Here is a 24,423-nt window from a genome sequence, read left to right on the forward strand (position 1 = left end):
TTCGACAGCCGCAGACACCGGACTCTGCAACAAGCCAGTAGCTGCGAGCCATGGCTATGGTGCCCAAAAAGCCAAGTGAAGGGATGCGAGGTTAGCTGAGACGTAGGGTAACTAGTTAAGCCGCTGTCGAGGCTGGATGGGTGGATGGATGGCTCGAAACAACACTGGTGCACGAGCGACAAGTCTCGGACACGGTGTTTAGGTCCCTAAAGGTCCTAAAAGGATGGTAGTAGATGGGTGGTACAAACACGAGTTTCTTCGGGCGTTGCAGCCCTCAAGCAGGATGGGTCCCCCCTGCATATATGCCACTCTACTCCGTACTCTATGCGAGAGATCTTCGCAAAAGTCGAATCGCAGGAGTCGAGTCGAGCCTGCATGCATGCATGCATGTGTCACCCACACACAGCGGATCACGACCCTGGCAGCATGAGCTGGAACCCAGTGGCCGTGCCAGTCCCGTCTTCCTGCTCCTGCTTCCGCCGCTTGGACGCGCGCCCTCGAGGGCTGGACAGTTTCGTGAAACGACGCCTCACACACACTCACATGCGCACACGCGCCCACCGAAGCCGACAATGGTGGTGTGCTGTGGTGTGCTGTGGTGTGCTGGGCTGGTGCCGAGAAACATGGATCCGAGACATGACAAAGAGACAGTCCATCGAACACGAAGAGGAAGCGTAAGGTAAGTTAGCCGGCAGGTAAAAAAGCAACCTGGAACAACATGGTTGGGGAAGCACAGGCCGGCGGCGGCGGCGCGCAACAGACAGACAGCCAGCCAGCCAGCCAGCCAGCCGGGTTGGAGCTGCCCTGGAAAGGCAGGGCGCTCCACTCACTGCACGTGCCGGGGCGCGTTTGCAGGGCATCCCGTCTCTCTCCCCCCCCCCTGGAGCTGGAGCTGGAGCTGGAGACTGACAGTCCCGTCCCTGTGGCTCCAGCATCCATTGATCCTTCGGGCGTTCAGTGGCCGCGTGCAGGCGGTGCGGTGGGACAGAGGGAGGCCGGGCCCCCCACTGACACCGTCCGGCACAGCGCACATCTCACTGTTGCCAAGCCAAGGTACTAATTTAGTACCAAAGCAAGGTTGGCTGCCCTGCCTCCTCGAGTCCTTGAGGGGGCAGCCCGCCTCCGCTACACGCGTCCGGTCCCTGGTGCCACCCAAAGCTGCAACGTAGGTACTCTGTAGGTACTGCCCTTGTTCCTTCTCCTGCAGGCCCAACAACTGCGAAAGAAAGGCACAGCACGCCAACGGATCCAAGCCAGAGCCGGACTGGGTTGGTGCTCGCTCTCTCCTCTTGATCGACAATCACCACCACCACCACCACCACCACCACGGCTCTGCCGCCTGTTGTCGTCTACAAACAACACACCTCGACCTGTTCGACCCTCGTTCGCTTCGCCGCCGCCGCAGACGCTCGCCGCCCCGTCTGCCCGTTCTTGTCGCCGCTCGTTGTTGGGCCATGTTATTTCGATGCCGTGCCGGCCACCGTCGTCCGTCAATGCGTAATTCTTCGCCGGCTCCTCCATATTGTCGCTCATAACCCGGCTCCTCGCCCTTCAGCTCCGCGTCCAGACCGGCCCCCTGAACGCCGTCGAGCCTTCCAACAACCGTCGAACCGCATCGTCGCCGGCCCAAAACACGCCCGCATCATGCAGCCCGCGTCCGCATCGCAGCGAAGCTACGCGCAACGGCGCTCCCCCGGCGCAGACCCTGGGCCGCCGCCCAACGTGCGGCCCAACTCGCCCGGAGTCGCCATGCAGCCACGCTCCTCCACAGCTTCGTCGAGGTCTGGCCAGAGCAGCGGCTCCCGGCGGACGACCCGAGATGTGAGCAGCCCTGCCCTCCTGCTGGCCGCGCGCTTCCCTTCTGGCTGGCGCCGCGCGCTCGACCTGCGTCGCCGCAAGAAGCACAAGACTAACCTTGACCTGCTCCGAATCCTACAGGGCTCGGGTGGCAGCGGCAGCGGCAGCTCCAGCTCCAGCGTGCCCTTGTCCCAAATCGAGAAGAGCGTCACCCACCTGCTCGTCGCGACCAAGCAACTGCTGGAGACGCTGACGCAGTGGTCGCGCGGCCAGGCTACTGACTCCCAGGTATCTGACGTCTACGTTCGGCTCGGTTACGAATTCAACATGGCGTGCCGCGCCTTCACCGCCATCAACGTCGACACCTCCGATCTGGGCAACGTCCCCGACCTGCTCAGACACATCCTCGAGGCCACCCTGAGCCAGGAAGCGAGCGCCGAAAGCCTGGAGAAGTACCTACCGAGAATACGAGACATAATCATCAACCTGCTGCACGGGCTGAAGCGCAAGCAGCAGAGGTTGCGGCAGAAACAGCAGGGCAAGGACCGCGACGGCAACCCCCTACCGGAGAGGACGACGAGCGTAAGCACGGTAGGCAGCGGCACCAGCGGCCTCACGAACCTGTTGGAGGAGGGTCTGGAGAACGGCTATCGACCGGATTCGCAGCGCAGTGAGCGTCCACAACCACCGGCCGTCAATTCGTCGCCCAGTCGTCGCTTCAACGCACAAAGAGACCAGTCCCGCGGCTCGCTTGCCTCCGAGCAGTCGTCGCTCTCCAGCACTACGATGCAAAACATCCCCGTCTTGCCCCCGTACCCGCCCGAAGACTCGACAATGCCGTCCGCGTCCTCGATAGGCGACCTCGGTGCCTTTCCTCCGCCGCCGCCGCCGCCTCCCGACAGTCAGTCGAGCGCCTTGGCTGCTCTGCAAAAGGGAGGAGATCTCGAGCGCCGCGCCTCGCGACGATACTCTCAGTACCAAATATCGAAGCATCTCGGCGGCGTCAACGGGGTGCCCATGCTGCCCCCACAGACTACACCAATACCAAATAGAGGCCAGAAGGAGGCGCGAGAGTCGTTGCGTGCCGTGCAGTCGCGAGAATCTGTTCGCCACAGCCGAACCATTTCGACGCAATCGAGAAATGCCGGCCTCGACTCATCTCCAGCCAGAATTCCGAGCCGCGTGTCCGAGGAGCCCCCGACTCCAGTGGCAGAGCCCTCCAAGGCTTTGCCGGAAAGCCCGGCGGTACGAAGCCCCGACGACAAATACGCCCCAAGTGCCACGATCAGCGGTCCGCTACAGGAGCCGTCATCGTTTGCGCCCGAGACGAAACGCGGCGGCGACGATGAGCCGACAAAGAAGGAGCAGATCAAGTCGGAGGATGTTCCCACTGCCCCTCAGCCCCCCGAACCGAAGCACAACGAGTCTTTCTTTCAGGTATCGCCCCCGCCTACGCCCACCAAGGACCTCACGCTGTTCCTGCAGTACAAGTCCAAGGTCAAGAAGATTGTGCTTCCGGAAGGACGCGACGAGCTTTCCATCGGGCGGCTCCAGCTTGCCTTTATTGAAAAGTTCTCTTGGAACACACAGCAGAACGGCGCAGACCTCCCCGAGATATATATTCAGGATCCCGTCTCTGGCGTGCGCCACGAGCTCGAGGACTTGTCTGACGTAAAGGACCGGACCGTCCTGGTGCTCAACGTGGAGGCCCTGGACGAGGTCAAGAGACACATTGACGACGGCATGTCTGCGCTGACCAAGATTGTCCGCGAAGTGAAGCAACACGTCGACGACCAGGGCGTCACCCTCCAAAGAGTGTCCGATCGGCAACGTGAGACTGCGACTGAGCTGGCGCGACTGGCCGCGGCGCCTTCGCCGACACCGCCCGTGGACGGCTCGAAGCCGGTTATTGGTGCTGGCAAGAAGCTCGGGGCGGGACAGCTTGGCGAGTTGCGAAGCTTACGCCGCGACCTTGCGGTCATGCGGCAGACATACTCTACTTTCCAGACCGAAGTCGAGAACTCCATGTCTGCAATCCGCAGCAAGGCCGCCAACGTCAAGACGGTAGCGGCCAAGGCGGCGATCCCGGACATCGAGGGCGATGCCGGGTATTCTTATGTTACCAACGGACGAAAGCAGCTCAACGCGGATTCAGACCGACTTGTCGCAAAGGTGGACGATCTCCAGGATCTGGTGGAAGATTTGCGCAAGGACGTGGTGCACCGCGGTGTTCGTCCTCTGCCGCGCCAGCTGGAAGGTGTGGCCAAGGACATTGGGTGTCTGAGCAAGGAGCTCAAGAGGATGGACGAGTACATGACGTCCGAGAAGCCGATCTGGACCAAGATCTGGGAGAAGGAGCTCGAGGACGTGTGCCAGGGCCGCGACGAGCTCCGCCTTATGGAGGACCTGCTCGTCGACCTGCGCGACGACCTGGAAAAGGCCAACGAGACCTTTACGCTCGTAGAACAGGCGACCAAAGAGCAGATGAAGGACAACGGGACCGGGGCGAGCGCCGGCACCGCGCGCCAGTTCTCCAAGGGCCTCAACAACCTCGGCAACAGTCTAGACCAGAACGCGGCCAAGGAAGACGTGCTCGGCGAAGTCAGAGCGCTGCAGCCAAACCACGAGGACAGGCTAGAGGCCATCGAGCGGGCGGAGAAGCTGCGGCAGAAGGAGCTCGAGGGCCGGCGGGGCAACGCCCTGCAGAGGGAGATTGCCAATTTCGTCGAAGAGGGCAAGCTGAAGAAGTCTGGCGGCTTCGAGGAGGTGGAGCGTTCCAGGAAGGCCAAGGACGACAGGATACGGCGGGAGGTGTGGGAGCGCCAGAACGGCATGATCCCCGAGAACCCCGTCGGCGAGGAGGAGGTGACGTTTGAGGACGCGCCCGAGGAGGCGCCAGACGAGGCCGAGGCGCCGACAGAGGCGTCTTGAATGAGCAAGCGAAGCGGCAGCACGGGTTCGAATGATTGCCCCCCCCCTTTTTCTTATTTATACTACTAGGCCGTCTCGTCGACGGGTCGTTTGACACGCAGTTCGGATGAGAACTCGCCGGCCGGCCGCCCCATTTCTCTCCCTCTCTCCCCGCGGCGCACTGTCAAGGCGACACCCCGAGAGTACCACATATATATATCATGGATGCATCCGACGAATCTGATAGGTATAACGAGATTGTATCATAAGTAACACTACGCTATGCTACACTACACTACACTACGCTACAACATCCGCCGCCCGCCCGGCCCTGTTATACAAAGGGGTTTACTTTTTTTTATAACTTCGACCTTGATTCATCGGTGTTTTTCCCCCCTGTTGCTTGTGTGGCGAGGATTTTCTGGCTTTCAGCTTTTGGTGCGGTGGCGCTGCCGTGTGTTTGTGTTTTTCGTCTCTGTTGCTTGCTTTTTTTTTTCCCTCGTCATAGCGGGAGCGGTCCGGTCTCTTGTTACTGCTTGACGTGGGCAAGAATTCAACAAAGATGACTGTTTATATCTGCCGTGCCGCGCCGTGCCGCGCCTTGTGATGCCTCGCTTTGCCATGCCATGTCATACCATGCCTTCCTTGCCTTGCCTTGCTGTGTCCGTCTGTCCCTTGGTCATGGTGCTCACCACTCAGGGGGCTTGCTTCCATGCACGCTGGGTGGGAGGGACCTTTTTCTATGTGTCGTTGAAAATATATATATATCTTCTATTTTTCTGGTATTCAACTGTTCCCTTCATAGTGGGAGAAGGAGGCAAGACGCCGGCTGCGTGATCTAACTACTTTCACGGCATCATCCGAGCAGGGCCAGCTTCTTCATGGCCGGCAGCACGGGCGGCTCCAGCCTCTTGCTCCGGCCGGCCATCCAGTCCTGCAGCACGGCGTCGCCGCCCGTCGCTTTCCACGCGGGCGCCTCCTCGGCGGCGGCCCCCCGGCCCGCGTCCTGGCCGTCGCTGCCGCTGCCGCCACCGCTCTCCGCCGTCGCCGGGCCTGCAAACACCTCGGCGACGGCGCGGTCGCAGGCCTCCACCACGTCGGCCATGAGGGCCTCTGCGGCGCGGGCGCGCTCCGCCATGCCCCTACGCACGAGGGCGAAGACGAGGCGCTCGACCTCTGCGCCGGTGGCGGCGACGCGCTCGACGAGGCGGCGCACGCTGTTGACGAGGTACTCCTCCTCGTAGACGGTGCCCTTGCGGCCCCGGGCGCGCTTCTTCTCCTCGCGGCGGCGGTTCTTGCTCGTGGCGCGGCTGACTCCCGTGCCGACCGTGCCCACGCTACCGGCGCCGCCCTTGCCCGTGTAGCGCGTGAACAGGCTGGCGCTGGTGCTGATGCGCGAGCTCGCCGCCACCGACACGTCGTCGGGTATGTCTGCGCCGCCGGCGCGCTCGCCCTCGTAGAACGCCAGCGGGTCTTCGGCCGCCTTGCGGCGCAGCTCGGCGATGCGCGGCACCTGCGCCAGGAGCTGGCCCTTGCAGTCAGCGAGAAACTCGGTCGTGCTGCCGAGCGCCTCGGCGAGCCCCGCATCGACGCTCGTCTCGAGCAGGTCGGCGCGGGACCTGAGCACCACGAGCCGGATCGCCTCGGCGAAGTGGTAGCCCTTGCAGAGGCACTTGACTGCCGTCTCGAGCGAGGACAGGTAGTCGGCGTGGATCGTGGCCGCCGCGCTGTAGTCCTTGGCCTCCCACAGCGCATCGGCCAGGCTCGTCGCCAGGTCCGCCATGGCGCCGGCCGACAGGGGTGGCCGCTGCTGCTGCGCTGTGTAGAGGCACTCCTGCCAGCAGGTGGCGCCCGAGGCACGGTAGCAATTGGTCGCCTTGGTGTAGTTCTGCAGGGACTCGTACGCCAGGCCGGCCTCGCGAAAGGCCGACGTGGCCTCGAGGTGTGCGGCGTACAGCTCGGTAAGTGCGTTCAGGCGCGGCTGGTCGTACCGGTAGAGCTTCAGGGCATCCTGGTATAGAGCGTGCCGCGTGGTGTAGTCGCATAGCTCGTCGAAGCCATCCAAAGCCTGCAGATGCAGGAGTGCCTTGGTCCGCCGCGCGAGGTGGTCGTCAATCTCGAATTTGCGGCGGAGCTCAGGGAGCGCATGGAGGTTCTGAATGAAGGGGAGGTATTCTCGGGGGTCGCGCTGCGACTGCTGGGCAACTAGAAGTGCGAGTTCTAGGTTGTACAGGCCAAGGGCGTGTTCGTACACGCGATTGACATCGACGAGGAAGCAGATGTGCTCGACAGCCTTTTCGGCCACCTTCCCGTCTTCCCGCATCAAGTCGGCCACGAGGGTGAGGCCGTCGTCCAGTGCCGGTGGGGCTTTGCAAACGTGGGCGGTGATGATGTTTTGGAGGTTGGTAGTTTTGCGAGAAAGGAGGCTCTTGAGCAGAGCGTCGCAAATGGTATTTACTTTCGAGGCAGGCAGCTTCGCGACGCCTGTAGAAGGGTCTGTCTCTGCTGTGCCACCAAGCGGTCCAGCTCGCGCCCGCTTGGTATCTTGGTACATGGTCTGCGTGACGTCCTCCTCCCTGCTAGAGTGTCAGTGCATGAGCCCGATCAGAATTCTTGGAGATTGTATACCTGAGAGACGAGAGGAAGAGATCAGTGTACGTCACGTCCTTGAGCTGGTCCAGGAAGAGGCCAACGCTAGCCAAAAACTGTGTCGGGTGATGGTCGTACAAGATATTCATGTCGACACGCTGGGTGCGGCAGTAGGAGAAGGCCCTGGCGTAGTTCTTTTCGTCGATGAGGCTGCGTATGCCAGCGACAACCATGGCCCGTGGGAAGATGGTCTCGACGTTGCCTCTCGGCATCTGAAGGACGATGCTCATATTGGTGGGGATGGCCGTTACGAGGCGGGACCCTCGCTCGACGCTGCGACACCTCTCGTCCCTTTCAGGATCGTCTGCCGGGACTTGAAGAGCTGTGTGGCTGTCAGCGACCTTGACTTCTTACAGCACTACTGGATGAACATGCCTTCGACGTCAGATGTCAAATGGACGTATTTGACAAGATGGTTGCTGGTTGTGAAGATGAGATGGCTCGGTGTGATGATAAAGGAGGTGCAGCTCTTCGCAAGAAGCCGCGAATTGGCATAGATGTGGCCGCTCCGTGAGAGACCAAAGGCGGTGGCGATGCCCTCGGGCTTGCTCATCTCAAACCATGGCAGATGGGTCGGGAATCGAACGGGCAGGAGATCGGAGTCGGGACTAGATAGGTTGTAGAGGTTTCCGGAGAGGTCCTGGCCGTACCCCTCGATGGACTCGTCGTCCTCGAATGTGGATATAGACACCAACCGTTGCTTGTCTTCCGCAATGCCACCAAATCTGCCACTGGAGCCATCGATTCGGGCTTGAACAACGCTGTTGCCGTCGGAGAATGAGGTCCGGAAGACATTCCCCGAGACGCACGATATCCTCAGCGGTATGGCGCTGGCGCTTGGCAGAGGCGCCTGTGTTCTCAATTGGGGTTTGGTAGATCGCCCGTTCTTCATGGGCATATCGTAGACATCCACGCCAAGTCGATGCAGAACCGCAAAGGAGGTGTTCTGGTGGCCAAAAGCAACATCGACCACGGCAGACTGGCATGCAACGTCGAACAGGGACATGGGCGGCGGCACGTTTGCCGTCCGAAAGGGTGTCAGTTTGACGGTCTCGCCATCGATGACGGAAACGACGCCGTTGTCGTAAGGGGGTAGACATGACCCGCGCGTAGTGTGGAGGATATACTCGGTCAGGAGGGCTTGGGTGGAGGTGGCGACGGCGAAGCGTAGTGCCTTCTCAGGGTGCCATGAAAGCTGTGGGCAACCCGAAGCCAAAGGAATTTCTTGTTTGAGGTACCAGTGGTAGTTGCCCATGGTCCAGAACTGAACCAAGCCGTCCAGGGCGACAGCAAGTACCGTCGAGTCCGAGTTCCATTGAAGGCGGATCTTGGAGTGATCAACGACAGAGCCCTGAGGCGAGCGGAGCGTGAACTGTCCATGGCGCAAGCCGTTTCTCTCAAAGAAGACGACGTCGATACTATCGGAGCGTCGCTGGATACCCGCCATGAGGTTGCCTGCGGGTCGCCAGCTCAGAGTCCCCTCGAGGCCATCGACAGGCTCGCTCGCGCTGTCCAGCTCGCCCTCGCGGGAATAGACGCGGATGACGCGCCGACTGTCCTCTTGAAGCGAGTTTACGGCAACGAAGGCGCCGTCACCACGCCAGCTGATTGTCGTCGAGCTATCCTCATAGCTGCTCGGGAGACCCTCGTCAACCTTTTCGGGAATGGTGGGGTCGCGAAGTGCCTTTGCGCCTCTGCCCTGGAACTGCGTCTCCTTCTTTCCCCATCCGACGGATACGTGCTTGGACGCTTTGAGATCCTCGGTGGTCATGGCCACCTCGACGACGGGGTCGAATGTGCTGCCCATGAAGATGAGGTTGTGGTCCTTGGTGACGATGGCCAGGAGCTCCTCATCGGGCGACCAGCGTGCGGCGGCGATGCCGGCGTCGATGGAGCCCATGATCTCGATATGAGCGCCCTCGTCGGAGGAATGGTCCTCTTGAACCGTGACAATGTCTCCACCTTGGAAAACAAGACATGTCGTCCCAGAGCCACTCAGATACTGACTGCTCACGATGGTGTCGACGGGCAGGTCAGGATGAGGACTGGGGGCATCCCAGGTGGCGACACTCTTGTGCGAGGTGCTGGAGGGTTCGTTCAATCAGTATTTCGATTCGATGCCCAAAGAAAAGGATGAACGCACGTGAGATTCTTCTCCGACACCCTCACCAGCTCAATGGCTGAGCTGTGCGTCGAGGGCCCGACAGTGCAGAGCACCTCATCCTTCTCAGGGTCCCAGCAGGCCGAGGTGATGTCGGCATGGCTCCAGCGGCCGAGGCGGACATTGCGAAGGTTGCGCATCGTGGCCGCTTCTCAGGGAAGAACGCATGCGGAGGCGCCTTTGAGGGTCGTCGTCGTCGTCGTGTCGATATTTTGTGGTCTTGATTCTTGAAGGATATCAATCATGAAAATGGGTCTTGGCCAACCAGAGCTTGTGCAATGCGCAAGTTGACCAAATTTTTGTTCGTTGGGCGCGGATGGACCCCTGCACAAATCCGGCATAGCATATATGCACAGTACACAAGTGGTGGTCTGGTAGTGAATTGGTACCCACTTGCTGCGACTTCCGCCAACAGGGATTGCGGGCCGGTTTGGTGCACGCCGACCTGCGCGCCTGCACAACTGCCGCATTACTACAGGCACTTTTATGCACGCCTTGGGCCAACAAGCCGTAGATGAACGAGACTTGACCTAGTAAAGATAAGTTTAGTATATAATGACATTCATGTGTAATGTGATGTGATGTGATGACAGCAGTCGTGGTCGGGGGGCGACGGCGTTTCTGGAAAAGCAATACGAAGTATAGTCGCACAGGGGGCTTGATCAAGGGTTCATGATGGCGACATCGTTTACTCTGCTGCCTTTCTGTGTGAACGCCGACAGCGCTCGGATGGCATGGCAACACAAATAACACGACATATGGATGACAGTCGCAGCTCAAAGCAAGGATGTGCCGCGATCCGAGTTGCTGGGATGCCGGCCTTGCTTGCAGTCTTGGTTACGACGCCCTGCCATCTTATGTTATTAGGCTCCTTTGCCCCAACAAGGTCAACAAATCGCACAGACGTCATGCCATATCATGCGCAAGCCCGCCAAAGCGCTGCAGCCAGAATCTTTCTGGATCAGCAAGAACCTGTGTTACCTCCCATGCGTATATGCGTCTTGTCAATGCTTCTGCAGCGAGCATCGAGTTGTCCATGCCGGAACGTACCAAGTGCGTAGTACAACAAGCATGTCGTTCGCCACGCGTTGGTTCTTCTCTCACGGCCGCTTGGCAGACGGGAATACCAGGAACAAGTCATCCCTGCCAAGGCTGTGGGACCGCATGTGGTCCCGCGAGGCTTCCGGGCAGGGGGGGCCGCCGCGGGGCAGGGGATGGACCCTGTTGCTATGCAGGCGTGAATCGCGACTCCGTCAGGCCCTCGTAGCGTTGCCTCGTCCTCCCAGGCCCAAACGGGGAGACGCCGACGGTCTGGATGCGCTTTCGTCTGGTCTGTTCGTCCTTTTCTTGTTCTCTCGCTCTTCTTGGCGATGTCCTGACGCTACGTATGACCTCGTGATGTCAAGGAGAAGAGGGAGAGAAAATCAACGAGCTTCGGCTGAACTGGATCCATGGGTAAAGAACAGACAATAAGCCGACGACCACAAGAGCGAAATCTTCACTGCCAAAAGTGCAAACCCCGGCACAGCTGTACATAGGTAACATGAACGTCGTGATCGAACCTGAACAGGCAATTGGACACAGTTCCACCGAGCTTGGGCCTCGAGAACAGCCCTGTTGATGATGCCTGTTGTCGGCCAGCTTCCTGCCCCTGGCGGGCGGGCCGATCAGACCAGGCCGGCCCTTGAAGATTCACCAACGTCCGCCCCGTTGGCCGCTGGTGGTGGGGGGGCAGGCCTCCGCGATGGTGGAGTCAAACTACTACTGGCAAGGCGGCTCTGCCTCTGCTCCAACTCCCTCACCATGCAACTAGTTCCTCTCCAAAATCGGGTGTCTGCATGGCCAGGCGCCCATCCTCCCCAGCTCCAGTTCTTCTTATTAAGAAGGGGTCGTGGCCTGCCATGGCCTCCTGCGAGAGCTACCATGTCATTCTCGCCGCCGCCGCCGCCGCCGCCGCCGTCGTTGTCGCACAACAATCTGTAGCGCCTCGCCCGAGCCCTCCATGAGAGCGCTGCCCTCTCCCGCCGCGCTCACGGCCGTCGTCGCCTGCTGCCTGGTCGGTTTCCCAGCTGGCGCTGCCGCTGCCGCCGTCGGCCCTAGCAAGCAAGTCGTCATCGCCGGCCATGTCAACAAAATCGAGAGGAACGCGACGCCCAGCGTCCTCAACCCGTCATCGTCCAAGGACATCGACGCCGGCGCCCGTCCGGCCATCAAGGCGGGCACCGAGCTGCGCATCCTCTGCGCCGGCGACTCCATCACCCTCGGCACCCTGAGCGACACGGACGGCGGCGACGGCAACGGCTACCGCCGCCAGCTGCAGGCGGACCTGTCGAGTGAGTTTGGACCGGACCCCGGCATGAATGAGACAAGGGGGGCTTGCGACATGCCGCGTGGCTGACATGGTCCCGTGTCTCAGAGGACGACGTCGTCTTTGCTGGTAGCACGACAACACCCGGCGGCACCATGCACGATGGCTATTTTGTGCGTCTCCCAAGTTCCCCCTGCCTCCATCCCCGTTGACAGAAAAACACGTGTGAAGAGGGATGGGGGAGATGGGGATGTGTTTCCTGGCTGACCTGTCTTGGGGGCGAATGACGCAGGCGGCGTGGCCCGGCAAGACCATCCAGTACATATCGGACGAGATCGGCCCATCGCTGAAGCAGCGGCCCAACATGGTCCTCCTGCACGCCGGGACAAACGACATGAACGAGAACCCCTCGACGTCGACCGAGGGCAACGACCCCGAGGCGGCCGCCCGGCGCCTGGGCGCGCTGGTCGACAAGATCGTCGTCGCATGCCCCGACGCCGTGGTGCTCGTGGCCATCATCATCGACACGTGTCGCCCAGAGCAGTCGCCGCGCACACGGCAGTTCCAGTCCCTGATCCCGGACGTCGTGACACGGCCGCGGCTCGAGGCCGGGCACAAGGTGCTCGCCGCCAACATGACCTCGCTGCCCGTCTCGGAGCTGCGAGATTGCATCCACCCGACCAACAGGGGCTACCGCCTGCTTGGCGACTTTTGGTACGACGTGATGGCTCAGGTCCCGCGCGACTGGATCCAGGCGCCCGTGGGACCGGACCCGGAGCGCTCATCCGACGGCAGGGTTGTCGCTCCCGCCGCGGGCGCAGGCGCGCTCGCAGTTGCGGCAGCTGCCGTGGCCGTGTTGGTGGCGACGTGCGTCTGACCAGCCAGCGGGAGTGAGTGCCCTGTCCTGGGGACGTCCCTTTTTTTCTTTCTTTCTTTCTTCTTGTCTCTGTCGAGGAAGAAGTGGCCAACTTGGTCTCGGCAGTCACGGCATGGCAAAGCTGGGCGGCTGCATTTTTTCTGCTCGTGCATAATAGTGATTTTCCATTGTGTTTGGCATAGCTGCGGCGCAATGGCATACCTAAGGTAGGTAGGATACAGGGTCTGGCGTGCATGTATGACTACCTACCTACATACTTATACTGTAGTTAGTACATGTCTGTAAAGCGCGGCTTCGGGAGGGAAGGGGGTGTGCATGGCATGGGCGGAGAAGAGATGGGACACGGCGTTGGTGTGCAATCTACCTTTGGAACCCCATCATAAGAGACTTGAAACCAAATCTCAACATCAGTTCTGGTGTCGATTTATTTGGTGCATGGAGTCATGTTACTATCTTGGTCCTGGACGAGGCCTGGTATACGGGAAAGACAAAAGACCCCAGGGGTCCGTCCGTCCGGCTTCGTCAAATGCGACCACCAAAACCCGCAGGCTGCCTCCCAGCAACGCCTTCGATAGGCGCAGCACCCAGGTGCCTCTTTACAAGTCGGGACGAGTCGGGGAAACATTAGTAGCCTTCTCCGACCAGACCAGACGTCCGTCCGGGACGAAGTATTCGTAGTTGTAGGAAAGAATCGGACACGGCCCCTCCCCCGGCGGCCGCGCCAATTGATACGCAGCAGATCCCGCACGACCTGACGCCACCACAACCCCAAGAAAAGGTGTCAGTTTGAAACATTGAACTTGACGGTGGCGGTGGCTGCTCTCGGCCGAAAGATGGCCTCGACCTCTTATCACGGAAGTACCTAGCAGTAGTAACGTACTGTAGACGCAAAAGAGCGCCGTCGTTGCAGCCCGTGCCGCGTCCGGGTGGGCCAGCGCGGGCAGAGTCGGGAGAGATTCTTTCTTCCAACGGGCGCCCGGCGTGCGCACCAAACGGGCTGGTTGGGCGTTGTTCGCGTCCGCTACTCTTTTAGCAGCGCGCCATTCGGATCATAGGTGCATTACGAACGAACGAGCCGAGGGGCAATAAGGTAGCTAGGATGAGGCAAAGAAAAATTCTAGGATTAAGAACGTGAGTCAACCCATCAGTTTTGCCACCTGCAACAGTGTGGGCTGTAGCTAAGGACGTTTGACACGATAGGCACTAATGCAGCTTGAAAAAAAAAGTTGGCCCTGCATTGGCGGGTGGGATGGCACGCCCGCCGAGCTTTTTGTTTGTTTTTAGTGTATGGACGGACTGGCTGAACTGTCACTAGGAGGCAACGACCTGGCAGTTGGCCGTGCTCGTGATCGAGCCGTCAGGCCGAGGTGGAAAAAAAGCATGTCACCGGCGCGGAGCGACGATACGATGGCGACTGCATAGGAGTAAGCTGCCATGACGAGGATTTTTTTTTCTCCCTCCATTGCGTGATTAGAGCATGAAAGGCCCCGGTATGACTACTGTATGCGCTGCTGCACACGCAGCATTGGATGCCGACTGTTTAGTGTAGGTAGACAAAACGCAGGTAAACAAAACGCAGGTAATCAACCACTTACACGGGACGATGGCGGGCAGCTACAATCAGGTCCTCCCACAGCAGGGCTATCATAAGAGTAGCGGTGGGGAGCAAGGGGAGCTTCATCAGCTGTCGCCCCCTCGCCCTATGGCGTGACCCATCGCCTGTTCAGTGAGAATGGAATGTTCAGCCGTGCACCCAGACGCCTTCTCTCTCACCACGCGGCGACACTCCCACGTCGTATGCTACCCTGTGACGGCGAGATCTCACGACGATGAGACGCCCGGGATCCCCGATACGAGAAGGGGGACGAGAAGAAGGGAAAAGAGCCTCATGCCGTGATGATGCTGATCCTGGTCTCATGGAACCTCGGCCTCGGCCCCCTGGCGCGCGCGGGTGAGGTGGTCCACAGGCGGTTCGTAGGGGCTGAGGTGCTAGCAGTAGTAAGGTACCCACTGTAGGCTAACTAAGCGCTGTATAGCGAGCCGCCTCCCGGACCACCCCGGGCCTTTCGTAGCTAGCAGCACCCCCCGGCCATTCTATTTAGCCTCGTTGGGAGGCGCTTGCGACCCGTGCCGACGACCAACCGACCGATGCCGCGAGCTTCTCTCTTCTCACGTCTCTCGCAGCTCTCCTTGAGCGAACAAACTCAGTCTCCATCCTTGTGACCGACTGGCTTCAGCATCGACGCTCGCTCTCGTCGCGCCTCCGCCATCTCGCAACCGAGCACGGCTTCACGACATTGTCTCACAGACGCGTCGACAGGCCAAGCAAGATACATACAGAGGCACCACCACTCACCGCAATCGGGGGGCCATCACACCTCCTCGACCTCCTCCTTCCCCCGCGCCTTCGCCCCCCCGCCGTCTCGTACTGGCCCCAGCCAGCACCGTGTGATATCGATCCATCGGGCGCTTCACTTCCTCTTCCTCCATTCCCCCATCAATCATAGCTCATCATGGACGTCGCCTACAATCAGCACGCGGACCGCGCCCGTCGCAAGAACCGCTCCTCCACAAACATCAACCACCTCACGCTCGCGCCCCTCACAGTCAAGCTCCCGCTCGGCAGCGACGCCGACGACTTCCCCGACGCGCTCCTGCTGCAGCACCACCAGCAGCACTGGCAATGGCATCACCAGCAGCCGCAGCCCCCGCGCGGCGGCACCACCACCACTACGTCCTACCTCGAGGGCAAGTCGGCTCCGACGACGCCCCGCCTCCTTTCCCGCTCCGCCACGCCCTCGCGCTCGCGCTCCCACGCACGCATGCCCTCCGCCCCGAGCGAGCTCATGGCCAAGAGCAGGTCGTCGACCTTCCTCGTCGGCGCCGGCAGCATCACGAGCGCCGCGGCAGCGCGCCGACCCGCGACGTCGGGCGCCACCACGCCGCGCGGTAGCGGCCGCCGGAGGGGTGGTGGCGAGGACGGCCTCGGCCCGCGCGACCGCAACGACAGCGACTGGGTGCTGCGCGCGGGCGCCCTCATGACCTCGGAGGCGCGCGAGTACAAGGGCCAGACGTGGCTCGTCTCCCGCCAGAGCTCCACCAGCCTGACGGCCATGCGCGACGACGACGAGGAGGCCTTTGAACAGGAGCTCGAGCGCGAGCGCTCCGTTGCCGCTTCCGCCAGCCGCAGGGGTAGCTCCGCCTTCGGCACCGACGACGGCTACGCGACGCCCGGCGGCAACGGCAGCCGCGTGCCCAGCCGCTTCAATAGTCGCTCTCACAGCCTGGGCGAGCACCACCGGGGCGCCAGCCACGCAGGCACGCCCCTTGACCAGCAGCACCATCGCACCGAGGGCTTATCCTCCTCGTCCTACTTCCCCAGCCAGTCGCCGCACCCGGACTCGGCGGCGGCGGGGGGCATCTCCGGACCGGACTTTGTCAATCTCGACGAGAAGCTCGAGGAGCTGGAGCGTGACACCTCGGTCGAGGACGAGGACGCGGTGCGCAGGCTCGTCCGTCGCGGGCACACGGGCAAGGGCGGCTCATGGATCGCAAACGTCATCGGCTGGTCGCTCTTCTCAGTGGATGAGAACGACGAGGAAGAGGACGAGGAGGACGACGACGACGACGGGTCCATCGTGGACGAGGACGAGGAGCGACCACGGACCGGACGCGCAGGCTGGTCGGACCGCCACTTCGAGGGCGTATCCAACGTGCCTCTGGAAAGGATACCGCCGCCCGCCAGCGACGAGGGCGGGTGGAAGGACGCCGCCTGGCTGCTGAGCGTGGCGAGCAAGGTAGTATTTTAGCCGCACTGCTGCATTCCCTTCCTGGGACCAGCAGCAGCAGGAGGAGGATATATATGTATTACCCCGTCCTCGTTTCGTAGGACGGCCTAGCGGGGGGCCTACGGACTGAATGACCAACAGAGGGCATATAAATATGAGCAGCCGGCGAGGTGGGCCGGAGTTGGAGTTATGGAATCGTAATGACATCTTCAAATCGTAGTAATGACAGCCCCTTTCCCCCCAAGCACGTGAGACGACAATCCAGGGCCCTTCCCCGCCCCTCGAGGAGAATGATCCGAGGGTGGCTCACTGCCCCCCGGACAGGGTTCGCTCCCCCGGGTCGGCCGGATTGCACGAGCCGGCTTACTGCAGATTTCGGACCCGAAGTCCAGTAGTGAGACGAGTGTGGGGAGGGGATCGCAGACGAGGGCGTGAAATGGGCTTCGCGCGGGAAACAAGTCAGAGACAAACGCACACCACCGCCAGGTCACGCACAGCGAGCCGTGTGCCCCAGCCACGTATCAACGCGCTTGTGTCTACGCGCCCCAGTCCCGCAGCAAACGTAACATCGAAATGGCTGGCGTGGCTACGAGCCCACAAGGCACCAAGACAGACAAGAAAGGTCGCTCAGTGGCACCGTTGAATGAGCACGGCACAGCGGTGAGCAAAATTTCCCGGGACAACGAACCCCGAGCCCCTCTTGCAGCTTGTGCCGCTTACACGGCCACCACCTTGGTGCACGAGGTAACTGCGTCCCTGAAAGACGCTAACCCTGGCTGATGGCTGGCAGTGGGGAAACCTAAGTACGTACTTCATACTGTAGAATTTTATACTTGGTCTGTACAGGGCCAGGAAGCCAGAGGCGGGATTGGAGACCGTCAATCGCCGATGTCCAGGTGATGAGCCCTCACACTGTCATCGTCGCCGACTTCAACGGCGACCCGTTTTCGCCGAGTCTAGGTACGTATTCCCTTTGACATGACTTGTTGGGCCGCAAAGTGGGGGACGCGGGGAAAACGCTAGTACTTGGTACGTACTTGCGTATCGTGGCCCGGAAGGCGGCATGGCGGTTCCGTGCAGTTTCAACGAGACGCTGGTCGAGGCAAACCTCGACTTTTGCACAAGATGGGGAAGGGGCTGGTCAATGCTCGACATCTGCTGTTTCGCTCCGGCAGAGCAACTTTGCTTGGCCTGCCGCAGGATTCCGTTGCAAGACGTGGTCTAGAACGCACGCGAAGCTCCTGATGACGCGCGAAGTGGCCCTCCAGAAGTACGATGACGTCCTTGTGCTTCTTGACACTGACACTCGGAAGCACGGTCAACCCATCATCGTTCAAGGGAATCCCACCACAGATTTTGCGGGCAGCGTCGGGACTCCCTGCGAATATCTTTCTCTCTCTCTCTCTCTCTCTCGAAGCGATGCGGTCCCCAGTTTCATGCGACGTCTGTGCGCCGGGCAATCAGCCGGTCTAGGGTCCGTGATCCAATATCGGACCCTGCATCCGAATGGGCGTGGATTGCGAAGTGGAACGCCGCCGTGAGAACTGCCGCCGCCGTTCGTTTCGCCGTGGATCGGCATCTGAACAGGGCGGGCCCTTATGCGTGCCACTGGCAAATGTCCGGCCAGCCCGCCGCCGGAAACGACACGGTGCAGAGGTCGAGTGGCTTCGTTGACTGTACCCTGTCATTTTCACGGCAAACAGCAGCACACACCAAGCTTGAGCTGCCAGCCAACGACCGTGAGGTATGCTTCAGGGGTTTTGGAACCGGTGAGTGTCGATCAACAGGGAGCGCTGATGATGCTCCGCTGTCCCGTATTTTGCAATGTTCGACAAAAGCCGCCAAAGCAGCGAAGCCCTGCCTCCGCGCATGATGGCAAATCAAATTTGGCGACGCTTGAAGTCGACCGGTTTATGCTCTGGAACCGTGACACGGAGCTCTCGGTGCCTTGGCTGACACTTGGCGGAGGGCAAACGCAGACAGCGGCCTGCGTACGCAGCACGCAGTGCGGTGCCGTACTTCGTACAGCTTTCGACGCCGAAGAGGGACAAAGATCCGTGGGCCCAGCCGAGGATAGGGCCGCTGCAGAAAGGACTGGGGGGGCTCGACCAACAACACTGCGTACCCCGGACGGACAACCATCGGCAACTTTCCAGAGTGCTACATGTACTATCAGGCCGCCATGACTTGATCAAGGCAACGCGAGATCTTCAGGCTCGTCGACCCTGCCCGCCCACCTACGACGAGCTCCGCTGCCGGACAGCAGTGGAGACGTCTGCCCCTGTCAAGGTTTCCAGCACATCACGGCCAATCTTGTGCAAAGCGACCAAGGCAGTTGGCGAGGTGGATGATGGCAGGACAGGGTGCGCGCAAGCGTTGTGGTGTCGGTCAACCATGGCGTGGTGACCGCCTGACTTTGGCGGCAAGTGACCAATTCTCCGTGATCCGATAGGACGAAGGGAGCCCGTTGCCAGCTCACCGGCTGCAGTCGAAGCAAGGCCTAGATAGGATCAGAGTTCTGTGTGAGGCTCGCAACAGTGTTGGAGCGAACGGAGCTCTCCAACAGAAGGGTGGACAGACAACTGGGCGCGAGGCATGGAGGGGAGGAAGAGGTCCTGGTGTGTGCGCAAGCACGGGCAGCGTCGCAGCAACAGCGCAGCGCCCCTTTGGGTACGTATAGAGTACAGAAGAGCGTTTTGGTGCGCGAGGCCATGTGTGTGTGTGTGTGGTGCGTGAGGTTGGTGCTTGTGGCGTCAACGATGGATGGGCGGGTCAAAACGATGCAGGCGCCCCCGGTGGGAGGGGTCCAATGATGTAACCGGTGGCCCTACCCCTGCGCGGGCAGCGGGGATTGCTTTGCTTTGGTGGCAGGTGCGAGGATTGGAGCCCACAAGTGCAAAGCACGCAAGGTACACATACGGATTCGTCAAGCACAGTGCTCGAGTGCTCGAGTGCCTTACGCACAAGGTACCGTATCTACTGACTGCGTGGGACTTGGGAAACGAAGCAGGTGAAGGCATGGCCCAGGTAGAGCAGAGAAGAGCAGGGCAGGCGCGACGATGTTGGGATTGGGTCGTCCTCGACCTTGGCTGCCAACCCCGTTGTTACCGTCTCCGTCGTTGCCAGTGTCGCCGTCAAATTCACTGCGCCCCGACCGTGCTAAAGGTCGCCCGCCCGGTGTTGGGTCTGACTTAAGTTACCTTCGAAGACGTCCCTAAAAGCGACTAGCCTCTGGACCACTGCCTCTGGTATCGTTTAGTTCGGACCCGGAAAGGCGGGAAAGGAGGGGGGGGGACTTGGCCAGAGAGCCAGACCAAGCGGGCATGGATGGGAGGAGGCATGGAGGGAAGGCGCGATGGCGTGGTGGGAGGCACCCTGGTGCACCTCCGTGGCAAGCGTGGCTCCAGCCTCATGTCATGATAAAAGCATCTCCGGATGAGGATGGGCATGGCAGCCGACGGCAGGAGAGGGCCCGTTTCCCAGCCCGACCGTGTGGTTTGAGCGAGGTGCCAGGCAGGGGCAGCCGGCCCTGTCGTGGGTCTGGTCGGCAACAGCAACCGCCCCATCAGCGAGCACATCGGGCCTCCCTGCCATCTTAGTACCTCACCCACTATATGTACACCCGCCGCCGGCGCGCGTGCCCCTGGCCACTGGGCTGTCGCTGACACGAACTCCAGCAGTCTGTCACTGACACTGACAGCGACAGCAACACCCACTTGGACACCCAACAAACACCACCTGCATCCACCGTGCCACTTTCTCGCGCTGCATCTGCACCTCCCACCTCGGGGTAGCTCGAAATGCGAAATACGTTAGTAGCTTAGTGCAGGCGGCTGCTTGGTGGAGTGTTCAATAGTTAGCACAGGAAAGGCCGGGAGGCAGGCACGCCTGCCAGTGCTTGCCGGCCCAGCAACTCACAGGAAGGTGAGAGGCGACGAGGGAGCTACCACCTCCCTCTCCTCCATCACCACCACCGGAGTCAAGCTGTCTCTAAGCATGGGGCCTCTGTTCATCGTTAGCCGGGGCATCACATCATTGAGTTGCTCGCAGAGGCTCACCTCACAGCTTGGGGACTGGACACGACACCCTGTACCTCCATACTGCCAGGTTTCGCTGCACAAACCAAGTCACGACGACGACCGCGGCGCCTTTGTTTGCTGCATGTAATGGGGTCCTGGATAACCTACTGTACCTGTATGTCAGCCTTCCTTCACATTCCCAGGTACTCAGGTTTACCTTGGCGTATCCATGTTGACCTTTCTCACCAGCCTGAGGCCCTTGCATTATGAAGTATCTGCCTGCCCCTGTGCGGTACTCTTCTGTTCTTGATCCGTGCCGTGCCCGTGCTTCTGCGTGTGTCCGTGCCGTAATACCTGTATGGCCCTCAACCAGCGTCCAGGTTCTTATTTCAGCATTCATATGTATGAGCGAATCGCTGCCGCATTCCTCGCCGCCCTCATTCTCCATCTGGCTCTTGCCGCCGCCTCTCGTTCGGCCCTCGGACAGTGCAGCGACTCGCCTTGATTGCCGCTCCGCCGCCGCCTCGACTTTCGTTTTGAACATCATATCCCACGCCTGGTGGGTGTTTCATGAAGCGCTAGTACTGTATGCATGGACTTGCTCTTTCTCGTTGCAGCAGCTGCCCTCGAGCCTCGTCTGATCTACCGTCTCTCGTCCGACCGCATCCCTGTCGATCCTGAAGAGGCGACAATCCATGCCCTGTGCCCGCCATCCGCTGCCCACATGCTGCCACCGTCTGCTTGCGATCCCTCCAACTCCCCAAAACCCCCCCTGCTCACGATGCCCGCCTTCCCATACAATCCCTGCAGAAGCCATGAAGGGCATCCGCCTAGCCAGCACGACGCCAGGCCAAAAGGAATCGCCGGTGGTCTCGCGCTCAGCTTCAGCACCGGGTGCATTACCCCAAGGTCATGCCTTCTCTCCTGCGCGGGCCGTCGCCAGTCCAGCCGGCCGTTAGTTAGGCCACGGTCGGAACTCTGGCCCACCCGACCCTCGCTCCTCGTCCCGCGGGGCGCTCGCTGGCGGCACGAGCACAGGGCCGCCGCACCGCAGCCTCGCCCTTTCTGGCCCATGTCTGATCGTCGCCGTCCGAGCTGCTGGGCTGGCACGCGCTCGCTGGCACGTCGTCCCGGATGGAGCTGGATGGGGAGCACTCGCGTGAAATGCCTCTCACTTGAGCCTGTCTGTCTTCGCAGGGACCATGACAGCTTCGCAATCTTCGACGGCCTCGACAAGCAACGCCAGCTTCTCCGGCAGCGAGCGCGCCGACTTGGCAGGCGGCTTTGTTTCCCAATAGTGTCACCACTTCTTTTGATCCGCTGCCCCCCCCCCCCCCCCCCCGAATCACCGTCCAACCGCCACGCAACTGCAGCGTCATTCTTGACCCCACCAAGCGGCCCGCTGAGGCCGCTTCTCGAAGCTCATCATCCACTGACGTTTGCTCTTCATAGACGGTGCTCCTCCTCTCCTCTAGCCTCTACCCACACCATTCTCGCCTTACCCACCCAGAAGTCTCCGTCTCGGCGCTGCGCTGGCCAAAAGTCAGGCACAGGGGGGAGGGGACTACCTAGCAAGCAATATTAGAAGCGCTGGCCCTGCCTGCCCTCGAGCCCCAACGGAAGCCGCTCCTCCAACATCCTCCCGCCATCCTGCAAGCTTTCCCGACCACCACCGTCCCGCCGCCATAATAGACACACCAGGCGCGGCACCACCGCTTTTGACATTGTCGCCGACAGACGAGCAGTGCATTGCTAGCATCGCCTAATCTACTAATATCGCTTTGCACCCAAACTTGCTTCTTACGCCTTCTGAAAGTGTCGCTTCGCTGCGAGCCGCGACCGGTCACGGCAGCACCACCTCTCTCACACTCACGCCACACCCCGTCTTCGCGAGCCGCCTCGCACCGCCGCCCCCATCTCGACCAACGTCACGACCCCGGCCTTGACCCTGCGATACCTGACATCTTACGCTGTGCTGTAGGGCCGCACACGACTTGCCCACGACTGTTCACGCCCTCCCTCACTGCTCATCACCATTGTTTACTTTTGTCCTCTCGCTCAGGCGGACTGCAAGATCCAGTCGCCATTTTGCGCTCTCTCCACCCGCGACCCGCTTTGAGCAGTTGCTGGTGTGGCTTCGGGCCCTCACAACGCAACCCCTCTCTCACTCCGACTGTCACTATCAGCCTCACTCGACCTCATCCCTTCCCGGCGTCGACGTCGCGAGGCAAACGGCATCACACCTCTAGCATGGCGCCAACTGAGGACAAGGTGCGCAGCAGGCTAAGGGCCACTAGGGGCTGGTGCTTTGACTGACGATAGCTTGATTAGGTTGCGCCCGAGGAGAGCGAGCACAATTTTGGTGACGGCGTGGACAGAAACACCTTTGACCAGATTCTCGAGATGGACGAGGAAGGGGATCACGACTTTAGCTCCTCGATCGTTTTTGGATTCTTTGAACAGGCTCAAGAGACGTTCAAGTCTATGGACGAGGCGCTGTGAGTCTTATCGCGCTTTACCCCCTCCTGGTACGCCGTGTGGCACACGCGCGGCCTGGGCCGCTCAGCTGCGTTTGGCCGCCCCGGCGCAAGTGGTCGGGGCGGCTTCGGCCTGCAAAGGGACGGAAATGGCTAACCGCGCGTCATTTTGGTCATGTTGCAGGGAGGAAGAGGAACTCGAGAAGCTGTCTCAACTAGGTCACTTCCTCAAAGGGTCGTCGGCGACGCTGGGCTTGGTCAAGGTGCGCGACGGATGCGAAAAGATTCAACGGTACGGCAAGAACGAGAACGAGGACGGAACCGCGGAGCCCGACTCAAAAGTATGTCTGAAGCGCATCACTCAGGCGCTGGAGGTGGTCAAGGCGGACTACAAGGTTGTCGAGAAGGCTCTTAGGGAGTTTTACGAGGGCAAAAAGGACAAGAGCGACGAGGCCTAGATACCCCCCACTGCTGGGCATCCTGTCGTCCCTCGGCATACGCTCAACGGGCATTTGTGTGTACTTTTGTTGAGCGGGTCTACTCTCCCCAGAACGGGCTGGGGCTGGACGTCTGAGAAGTAAAGGACAATGGATGCCTATGCCTCTGCCCCAGGTTTTCAGGACACCCTCTCGGAGTTCGGAAGCGAATTAATCAAAGTGCGCACCCGACTGGCCCCTCGAGAGCGGCTGATGACATGGGGGCCCAGCTGCACCCCGACACGTCGAAACTGCTGTGGCCAGAGAGTCGTCGCTTTGCATTGGCCGGGGACACTGCTTGGACGCGGGAGTGTGGATATGTGGCTCGCTGCAGGAGCAAGGATGGGCCCCGGACCAGACCACCGGCAGTGCTCGACACGTGCCGGGCAGGCGCCTGGGCAGAGAAGGCTGGCCGTTTTGCTCGAACAGCACCAGCAGCCAGCGGGCGGTCGGTTGGAGGAGAGGAGACGGGGGTGTTTTGACTGGGTCGCCTCAAGCAGGTACGCGTACGATACGATACGCCCGCAGCGGGGCTAGGACGGTAAATGCCTAGCATTGCCGGGCAGCTCGTTGAATACAACGTCGAGCCGACTGGGCTGGCGCGTGTGCCAAGAAGGAGTCCCCGGGCTGATGGTGGCTGGCGTATTGCGTGCCTGCATCGCGGAATGGATTCAGGGCGATGCTGTGAAGCGCTCGTGGCTATTCATGGTAGGTAGTACTAGGTAGTGGGCGACCGCGCGGGCTATTTCACGTTGTAGCCTGAAAAACTTTGGTACCTTTAGTAGTTGAGCAGGGGACGCGGCAATGGAATCCTGCCAAGTGCCTGAGGGACGTACAGTAACTTAGTACTGTACCTACCTGTATAGACTGCCCAGGCAGGCGGTCGATGACGGGACGGTGCACACCTACGAAAGTAGCAGCTTATCGTTACGCTGCCTGTCGCGCAACCCACTGACACTTG

The 24,423-nt window shown here is 60.7% G+C and overlaps 5 protein-coding genes across 5 annotated transcripts; 4 read left to right on the plus strand and 1 right to left on the minus strand.

Moving 5' to 3' along the window:
* The first annotated feature begins 1,301 nt into the window (after positions 1-1,301).
* BUD6 (Bud site selection protein 6) lies at positions 1,302-5,201 on the plus strand. Its single transcript, XM_047983652.1, has 2 exons — positions 1,302-1,821; positions 1,939-5,201. The coding sequence occupies exons 1-2, from the start codon at positions 1,645-1,647 to the stop codon at positions 4,726-4,728; spliced, it is 2,967 nt and encodes a 988-aa protein (XP_047839624.1). The 5' UTR covers positions 1,302-1,644; the 3' UTR covers positions 4,729-5,201.
* Positions 5,016-9,657, minus strand: ELP1 (Putative elongator complex protein 1; the record flags this gene model as incomplete). The annotated part of the gene is made up of 4 exons (XM_047983653.1): positions 5,016-7,283; positions 7,336-7,678; positions 7,732-9,440; positions 9,500-9,657. The coding sequence occupies 4 exons, from the start codon at positions 9,655-9,657 to the stop codon at positions 5,564-5,566; spliced, it is 3,930 nt and encodes a 1,309-aa protein (XP_047839625.1). The 3' UTR covers positions 5,016-5,563.
* Positions 9,658-11,320: 1,663 nt separating this feature from the next.
* Positions 11,321-13,097, plus strand: JDV02_002611 (uncharacterized protein). Its single transcript, XM_047983654.1, has 3 exons — positions 11,321-11,850; positions 11,934-11,998; positions 12,118-13,097. Exons 1-3 carry the CDS (start codon positions 11,520-11,522, stop codon positions 12,700-12,702), a joined length of 981 nt encoding a protein of 326 aa, XP_047839626.1. The 5' UTR covers positions 11,321-11,519; the 3' UTR covers positions 12,703-13,097.
* Positions 13,098-15,215: 2,118 nt separating this feature from the next.
* Positions 15,216-16,511, plus strand: JDV02_002612 (uncharacterized protein; the record flags this gene model as incomplete). Its single annotated transcript, XM_047983655.1, has 1 exon — positions 15,216-16,511. One exon carries the CDS (start codon positions 15,216-15,218, stop codon positions 16,509-16,511), a length of 1,296 nt encoding a protein of 431 aa, XP_047839627.1.
* A 6,248-nt stretch (positions 16,512-22,759) lies between these two features.
* On the plus strand, positions 22,760-23,444 carry YPD1_1 (Phosphorelay intermediate protein; the record flags this gene model as incomplete). The annotated part of the gene is made up of 3 exons (XM_047983656.1): positions 22,760-22,780; positions 22,841-23,007; positions 23,171-23,444. 3 exons carry the CDS (start codon positions 22,760-22,762, stop codon positions 23,442-23,444), a joined length of 462 nt encoding a protein of 153 aa, XP_047839628.1.
* Positions 23,445-24,423: the final 979 nt, after the last annotated feature.

Source organism: Purpureocillium takamizusanense, chromosome 2 (assembly GCF_022605165.1).
Source record: "Purpureocillium takamizusanense chromosome 2, complete sequence".
In the NCBI taxonomy this organism is placed as follows: domain Eukaryota; kingdom Fungi; phylum Ascomycota; class Sordariomycetes; order Hypocreales; family Ophiocordycipitaceae; genus Purpureocillium; species Purpureocillium takamizusanense.